Source organism: Chiloscyllium punctatum, chromosome 24 (assembly GCF_047496795.1).
Source record: "Chiloscyllium punctatum isolate Juve2018m chromosome 24, sChiPun1.3, whole genome shotgun sequence".
In the NCBI taxonomy this organism is placed as follows: Eukaryota; Metazoa; Chordata; class Chondrichthyes; order Orectolobiformes; family Hemiscylliidae; genus Chiloscyllium; species Chiloscyllium punctatum.
In genome coordinates, this window is record NC_092762.1 from 90173640 (window position 1) to 90183075 (window position 9436).

General features: G+C 40.3%; 1 protein-coding gene across 1 annotated transcript in view; it reads left to right on the top strand.

Moving 5' to 3' along the window:
* Window positions 1–9436, top strand: part of LOC140494417 (gamma-interferon-inducible lysosomal thiol reductase-like) — a 60514-nt gene that overhangs the window by 50992 nt on the left and 86 nt on the right. Inside the window, exons 6-7 of the mRNA XM_072593600.1 lie at window positions 4573–4641; window positions 9245–9436. The exon at window positions 9245–9436 is cut by the window's right edge and continues 86 nt beyond it. Coding sequence (XP_072449701.1) covers window positions 4573–4641; window positions 9245–9280 — 105 coding nt within the window. The 3' untranslated portion in view covers window positions 9281–9436. The remainder of the gene's footprint in view (window positions 1–4572; window positions 4642–9244) is intronic.

The window sequence follows — 9436 nt, forward strand, 5'->3', positions numbered from 1 at the left end:
TCTATACCTTCCTCCTAATATCTTCAAACTATGACCTCTCGTGCCAGTCAATCCTGCCCTGGGGAAACATCTCTGGCTATTGACTCTATCCATGCTTCTCATTACCTTGTATACCTTGATCAGGTCACCTCTCTTCCTCCTTCTCTCCAGAGAGAAAAGTCCAAGCTTAGTCAACCTTTCTTCATAAGGCAAGCCCTCCAGTCCAGGCAGCATCCTGGTAAACCTTCTTTGCACCCTCTCCAAAGCCTCTGTATCTTTCCTATAGTAGGGCGACCAGAATTGGACACAATATTCCAAGTGTGGTCTCACCAAGGATTTGTAGAGCTGTAGAAAAACCTCACATCTCTTAAACTCGATCTCCCTGTTAATGAAAGCCAAAATACTATATGCTTTCTCAACAATCCTATCAACTTGGGTGGTAACTTTGAGGGATCTATGTGCTTGAACACCAAGATCTTTCCGTTCCTCCACACTGCCAAGAATCCTGTCTTTAATCCTATATTCAGCATTCAATTTTGACCTTCCAAAATGCATCACTTCGCATTTATCCAGGTTGAACTCCATTTGCCATTTCTCAATCCAGCATCACATCATCATATCTTATCCTCCATTTACAGATCTTTGGGCCACAAGTTGTTTTTTTACCGTTTTTTTTATCATTTTCAAGAAATAGCTGGATATGGTTCTTAGCACTATAAGCATCAAAACGTATGGGGAGAACAGAGTGGGAAAAGAGGACAGAATTGATGGTCAGTCATGATCATATTGAATGGAGGAGCAGGCTGAAGGGCTGAATGGCCTGCTTCTGTCCCTTTTTTTTATATTTTGATGTTTTGCATTTTTTCTAAGAACTCATCATCTCTATAGACACTTGCCTTTGTATGCTTTGTAACTATGATTTAAGGCGATGTACTTTTAAATCTGGATCATAACATATGTATTAACCAGTTTTTGCCATTTACTTTAAGAATAATGTTTGCCCAGAAGAAACTGACTATTTTTGAGTTCATTAAAGAAGCCCAGAGACTGTTTCTTTTATTCTGGGAAGTAGTAGAACCTAGTGGAATTGGCCATGATAGTAATATAGGAGCAGAAGTAGGTCATTCAGCCTGTCATGACTGCTGCGCCATTCAACATGATCATGGCTGATGGAACACTTCAATGCCTTTTACTCAAACCATCCTATAATGCTATACACATCGGCAATCAGAAATTTATCAATTTCTACCCTTAGCATACTCAAGGTCTGAACCTCCACAGCTGTTTAGAACATAGAACATAGAACATAGAACAATACAGCGCAGTACAGACCCTTTGGCCCTCAATGTTGCGCCGATCCAAGCCCACCTAACCTACACTAGCCCACTATCCTCCATATGTCTACCCAATGCCCGTTTAAATGCCCATAAAGAGGGAGAGTCCACTACTGCTACTGGCAGGGCATTCCATGAACTCACGACTCGCTGAGTAAAGAATCTACCCCGAACATCTGTCCTATACCTACCACCCCTTAATTTAAAGCTATGCCCCCTTGTAATAGCTGACTCCATACGTGGAAAAAGGTTCTCATGGTCAACCCTATCTAAACCCCTAATCATCTTGTACACCTCTATCAAGTCACCCCTAAACCTTCTTTTCTCCAATGAAAACAGCCCCAAGTGCCTCAGCCTTTCCTCATATGATCTTCCTACCATACCAGGCAACATCCTGGTAAACCTCTTCTGCACCCGTTCCAGTGCCTCCACATCCTTCCTATAGTATGGTGACCAAAACTGCACACAATACTCCAGATGCGGCCGCACCAGAGTCTTATACAACTGCAACATGACCTCAGGACTCCGGAACTCAATTCCTCTACCAATAAAAGCCAGTACGCCATATGCCTTCTTCACTGAACTATTTACCTGGGTGGCAACTTTCAGAGATCTGAGTACATGGACACCAAGATCCCTCTGCTCATCCACACCACCAAGTATCCGACCATCAGCCCAGTACCCCATCTTTTTGTTACTCATACCAAAGTGAATCACCTCACACTTACCCACATTGAACTCCATTTGCCACCTTTCTGCCCAGCTCTGCAGCTTATCTATATCCTGCTGTAACCTGCCACATCCTTCCTCACTGTCAACATCTCCACCGACTTTCGTATCATCTGCAAACTTGCTCACCCAACCTTCTAGCCCCTCCTCCAAGTCATTTATAAAAATGACAAACAGCAATGGTCCCAAAACAGATCCTTGCGGAACACCGCTAGTAACTGCACTCCAAGATGAACCTTCACCATCAACTACTACCCTCTGTCTTCTTCCAGCCAGCCAATTCCTAATCCAAACCTCCAACTCACCCTCTATGCCATACCTCCGTATTTTTTGCAGTAGCCTACCATGGGGAACCTTATCAAACGCCTTACTAAAATCCATATACACCACATCTACCACTTTACCTTCGTCCACCTCCTTAGTCACCTTCTCAAAGAATTCAATAAGGTTTGTGAGGCACGACCTGCCCTTCACAAAACCATGCTGACTATCCTTGATCACATTATTCCTATCCAGATGTTCATAAATCCTATCCCTTACAATTCTAAGACTTTGCCCACAACAGAAGTGAGACTCACCGGCCTATAGTTACTAGGGTTATCCCTACTCCCCTTCTTGAACAAGGGAACCACATTTGCTATCCTCCAGTCTTCTGGCACTATTCCTGTAGACAACGAGGACATAAAAATCAAGGCCAATGGCTCTGCAATCTCCTCCCTTGCTTCCCAGAGAATCCTAGGATAAATGCCATCAGGTCCAGGGGACTTATCTATTTTCACCCTTTCCAGAATTTCCAACACCTCTTCCCTACATACCTCAAAGTCGTCCATTCTAATTAATTGTGACTCAGTATTCACATCGGCAACAATGTCCTGTTCCTGAGTGAATACTGATGAAAAGTATTCATTTAGTGTCTCCTCAATCTCTTCAGCCTCCACACGCAACTTCCCACTACTATCCTTGACTGGACCTATTCCTACCCTAGACATTCTTTTATTCCTGACATACCTATAGAAAGCCTTTGGGTTTTCCCTAATCCGACCAACTAAGGACTTTTCATGTCCCCTCCTTGCTGCTCTTAGCTCTCTCTTCAGGTCCTTCCGGGCTACCTTATAACTCTCAATCACCCCAGTTGAACCTTCACTCCTCACCTTTACATAGGCCGCCCTCTTCCATTTAACAAGTGATTCCAATTCCTTATTAAACCACGGCTCCCTCACACGACCCTTTACTCCCTGCCTGACAGGTACATACTTATCAAGGACACTCAATCGTTGCTCCTTGAGCAAGCTCCACATATCAATTGCGCCCTTGCCTTGAAGCCTACTTTTCCAAGCCACGCATCCTAAATCATGCCTCACCGCATCATAATTTCCCTGCCCCCAGCTATAACTCTTGCCCTGCAGTGCATACTTATCCCTCTCCATCACTAGAGTAAACTGTTCAGTATTCCAGCTGTGGTCTGACAAGGACCGAGGGCCTTGTATAGATTTTGCAATACTATTTTATGAAAGAGACCAACATTTAATTTGCCGTCTCTAACTTTATAACAGAAATCCATATAAATTACAAATCTTACAGCAACTAGTTAAAACTGTCTTTTGTATTTTTACATATATTTCCCACTGTCCTCATAAGAGGAATAACTGAATTTGATAAAGGCAGCACAGTGAATAACAGAGTTCAAACTAAAACTACAGATAGGTCAGCCTGGGAAAGATGCAAAGGAGTGTAACCAATAGCTTTGGAATGCAGAGAAATTGCATGCAATTTGTCCAAGGAATTAAGAGTCCAAAATCCTTTTACTTTCTTTTAAAGCAACCCAAGACTCCATATTTACCACTGTAATTTATGCAAGACATCCTCCAATCTCCTGTTTGCCATTTATTTCCTTAAATTTATGATTTCAGGTAACTTAAAATTTAATGAAAGACAAACTTGACTTGCTTATTCCAAACAAAAAAAAATATGGAGTCAAAATGTTAAATAAAAATTTCTTCAACTGCAACCATCTACTGTACACAAATCTTATTTTCCTTTGGTGCTAGCCTTGGCTCAGCAGTAGCACACACATCTCAGTCACAAGATAGAGTCTTATTACAGAAATAAGTACATAATGTTAGCTGAAAATCTAGCAAGAAAAAAGTTGAATCTTATTCAAGTAAAAACAGTAAACTAAAACGTATCTTCAGGAGTACAATCTGTACATTAAAAGGGTGGAAAAGGTCTCCACCCTTTATAATAAAGCCGTCTATAATAAAGAGTTCCAAAGGTGCATAACTCTCCAAGTAAAATCAAATCATCATCTCATCCCTCTTGGCCTATAAGGATATCTTCATCTTAACCTATTGGCTAATCTCGTCAAAAAGTAATGCTCCTCAAAGCATTTGAATTGTATGTTCATGTTTTCATTTTTCCCTGCTTTGTGGAATTTTGTTTGTGCAGTTTGTATAAAATTAGATGTCAAGGCAAGTATTAGATTTATGTTGTTTTCATGCCCTGAAAGTGATTGATTTCTGTCTTTGCATAGGAACACTCAGAGGAGCTCCAGTATCATGCTGAGAATGATCTGTTCAGTCTGGTGTGCAACACATACATAGTAAGTAAAAATGAAAATTCTATTCAACTTCTTGTCTGTGGTACAAGGAAATTCAATAAATACATTGGCAATACACTGCCGATCAGTGGATTTATAACAAATTTAAGGCAGCTTTTGTTGTAATATTTTCAGAATTTTCAATTTATAAGGTGCATTGCAGAAATTCACCAAGGTTGTTTATTTAGCACCTTCCAAACCAATGAACACTACCATTCTGAAGGACAAAGGCAGCAGATACATGGGAACACCATCACAAGCAAGTTCCCTTCCAAGCCACTGACATCCTCACTTGGAAATATTTTGTCATTCCTTCGTGTTACTGGTTAAAATCCTAGAACTCCCACCCCAGTGATAATGTTGGTTGACTTACACCAAATGAACTGCAGCGGTTCAAGAAGGTAGCTCACCATCATCTTCTCAAGGGTATCTAGGAATGGGCAATAAATGTTGGACTAGCCAGCAATGTTTGCATCCATGAAAAAATAATAAAACAAAAAAAGCCAAACAAAGTTTCAGCTGGCATAAATGTTCAATCTATCCAATTGGTTTAATAAAATTCCTGATGGGAAGGGATTCCCAAGCATTCTCAATATTGTTATCAACATTGAAGAATTGAACTTTAAACAATTTGAACATGTCTGGCAATTATCTCTGATGGAGTTCCCTCTATAGTCTCAGAACATACTTTGATGGTTCAAGGGTGGCATAGTAGCTCAGTGGTTAGTGCTGCTGCCTCTCAGTGCCAGGAACCAGGTTTGATTCCAGGCTTGGGCGACTGTCTGTGGCGTTTGCATGTTTTCCCCATGCTCCGGTTTCCTCCAAAAATGTGCAAGTTAGATGGATTGACTGTGCTAAATTGCCTATTGTGTTCAGGAATGTGTAGGTTAGGTGCATTAGCCATGGGAAATGCAGGGTGACAGAGTAGGGGATGGGTCGGGGGTGGGATGCTCTTTGGTGGGTTGGTGTGGACGTTTTGGACTGAATAGCCTGTTTCCACACTGTAGGAGATTCTATATATTTGACCTCCCAAAGTGCAGCACCTCACACTTATCCAGATTAAACTCCATTTGCCATTTCTTTGCCCATATCTGCAACTGATCTACATTCTGCTGCGACCTTTGACAGCCTTCTATACTATCTACAGCTCCACTGATCTTTGTATCATCTGCAAACTTACTAACTCACCTATCTCACATTTTCATCCAAAGGCAGAGGTCCTAGTATAGATCCCTGTGGAATACCTGCTAGTCATGGACCTTCAGCCAGAAAAGCATCCTCCTGCCACTAACCTCTGCCTTCTATGGGAGCAATTTCTTACTCCACATAGCCAAGCTATCGTGGCTCCCATGCATCTTAATCTTCTGGATGAGTCTGCCATGAGGGACCTTGTCGAAAGCCTTACTAAAATCCATGTAGACAGAATCCACTGCTCTACCCTCATTGATAACCTTTGTCATCTTTGAAAAATTCATTCAAGTTAGTAAGACATAACCTATCCTGCACAAAGTCTTGCTGGCTGTCCCTAATTAGTCCATGTTTTTCTAAATGCACGTAAATCCTATCCCTAAGAAGTCCCTCCAATAGTTTCCCAACCACTGATGTGGTAATGGGAAATGCAGGGATACAGTAGGCGGGGTGGGTCAGGGTGGGAAGATTGGTGTGGACTTGTTGGGCTGAATGGCCGGTTTCCACTCTATGGGGATTCTATTCAAAAAAACATGCAAAAGCCGAATACAGAAATCTAGAATTTTATGTGCAACAACAATATTGACAACTTACATTTGTACAGAACACTTAATTTAAAAATATGTTGCAATGCAAGTTTATAATATGTCATTATACTTGAGAGAATTTATTTCTAAAGTAGAGTTTTGAGAAGGGGTCTGAAAATAATTTGAAATAAAGAACTAAAGACAACTATTCTAGGAAATTGTCTGGCTTAAGCTAAATGTGTCAATCAGCCACATGATATGAAAATTACTGCTTATTGTTGATTTGAGTTTGAATGACATGCAGCAATACAGATGGTGAGGGACTGCAAGCAGGTTGGGTTCAGAACAAAAGCCCTAAACCAGCGGGAAGGCATTTTTAGTTTGTGGAATCCTCAGGCCAGAAGAGTTGGAAAGGAGCATTTTTTAAACGTCCCCATCAATGTAGTCAAAGTCAGGCAAAAATTAATGAATTATTCTGTCTGTGTGTCTCAGGGAAAGGAGAGAATCTCATCTGGACAACGTGCAAAAAAATTCCAAAAGGAAACATTTGCAGCCCCATCAATTCAATTCGAAATTTTAAAGTAGAAATAGGAGTAATTTTCTCTGAAGTTGAGTGATTGTAAAAGAATTGTTGGGAAAAAAGATGAGTTGAATCTTTCTTTTTGCTGACTGTAATAAGATCTTTCAAAATTGTCATTTAAGAATATCTGCTGACACCTCCGAAATGTGTTCAGTATGCATGTGCAAGGTGAACATTTGTCATTCCAACCTGGTGGACCATATTTATTTTGTTTATTTAGGCGTCGTCATGTTTATAACTGGTAGGGCATTTCACAAAGTGAGCTTGTGCAGAACTTCCTGCATGCACAATGTGAATGTTTTGGAGCTACCAGAAGTCACTGCCTGCATGGATACATGTATCTCCTTGTTCTTTTCTAATGTGTTACAAAACATACATCCTTTTTAAAAAATTGACAGCTTCAATGAATATGTTTAGTGACTGACACTCCAGTAACTGAATTGTAAAGGAAAATGATAGATTAGGTTCCCTACAGCGTGGAAACATGAAATGCTAGCCTAGTCAACATTGCCCGTATCCAATGAAAAACTTTTTAAAAGTTCATGGCAAGCATAGACAATGTTTCTGTACTTGACAAGAGTTAGTCCTGTAAAATCATATTGAAGACTGGCTAAAGAATTACACTTAAGATTTATCTTTAAGGATAAATTTGTATTGAATGTTGAAGACATGAAGTGATTTATTTTAGTTGAGAATAGTTTTGTGAAAAGATACTGAAACTCATTTTCACATTAATCTACAAATATTGTAAACCTTTTGTTCTCTATATGAAACCCAGTGGCAACATGCTAAGGTTATGAATATTTGTGATGTAACTACATTTGCTGTGTTGTGTGTAATCTAGCCAATAAGATAAAAAATTATGAATAAATTTAATAAATGCTATTCAATACCTCAGTCCTGCTCCATTAAGAGACCATGCATGATTACTCTATCAATGAAGCGGAAAACTCAAAAAGGGATCATGCTGTGAGGTTGAGTGAAATAGGAGTTGATGGAAGGGTGAAGGCAGTAACAAATTAAAAATACTATATATGAATGCACGAAGTATGAGAAATGAAATGGATGAGCTTGAGGCTCTTTTGGAAATTGGCAGATACGAAGTTGGCAGATATGAACTTGGCAGATACTGAGACGTGGCTTCAAGTGGACAGGGCCTGGGAAATGAATATTGAAGGCTACACATGCTATCGTAAGGACAGACTGACGGGCAGAGGGGGTGGCCATGTTGGTAAGGGATGATATTCAGTCCCTTGCGTGGGGAGACCTAGAATCAGGGGATATAGAGTCAGTATGGATAGAGCTGAGAAATATTAAGGGTAAAAAGACCCACTTGGGAGTTATCTACGGGTCCCCAAACAGTATTCTGGATGTCAGATGTAAGTTGAATCAGGAGCTGAAATTAGCCTGTCGCAAAGATGTTACTACAGTTGTTATGGGGATTTCAACATTCAGGTAGACTGGGAGAATCAGGATGGTATTGGACCTCAAGAAAGAGACTTTGTGGAGAGCCTCCGAGATGGATTCTTAGAACAGCTGGTGCTGGAGCCTACAGGGGAGAGGCAATTCTAGATCTGGTATTGTGCAACAAACCAGAATTGATCAGGGACCTCGAAGTGAAGGAGCCATTGGGAAGTAGTGACCATAATACAATAAGCTTCAATCTGCAATTTGAGAGGGAGAGGGTACAATCGGAAGTGACAATATTTCAGTTGAATAAAGGGAACTATGGAGCTATGAGGGAGAAGCTGGCCAAAGTTCAATGGTGCAATAGCAGGGATGACAGTGGAGGAACATTGGCGGATATTTCTGTGTATAATGCAGAAGATGCAGGATCAGTTCATTCCAAAAAGGAAGAAAGATCCTAGGAGGAGGCATGGGTGGCCGTGGCTGACGAGGGAAGTTAAGAAACATATAAAGTTAAAAGAGAAAAAGTATAGCATAGCAAAGATAAGTGGGAAAAAGGAGGACTTGGAAGCTTTTAAAGAACAACAGAGGATTACTAAGAAGGAAATATGCAGAGGAAAAATGAGGTACGAAGGTAAACTGGCCAAAAATGTAAAGGAGGATAGTAAAAGGTTTTTCGGTATGTGTAAGGCAAAAAAATGGTTAAGACTAAAATTGGACCCTTGAAGACAGAAACAGGGGAATATATTACGAGGAACAAAGAAAGTGCATTGGAGCCTTCCTTTTCTTCAATTGTGGAGTTTCCATTGTGCTAAGAAGTGAAGGGAGTAGTATCTATAGCATCTTCTTTTCTTTGTATTCATTAAAGTTTTTAACAATCTTTTCATTGTTTCATGTTCAACAGGGTGGTGGCATCTGTGACCTGAGCGAGGACATCTGAACATAATGTTCAAAAACAGAAATATTGCTGCAGATATATAGGATAAGGGCAATAAAGGCTATTCTATAGGTACATTTTATAATGGTTCTTAATTCTCTTTCAGATTCAGTAAAACTGTCAGAACTATGCATTATGTGCTACACACCATATTCTGTA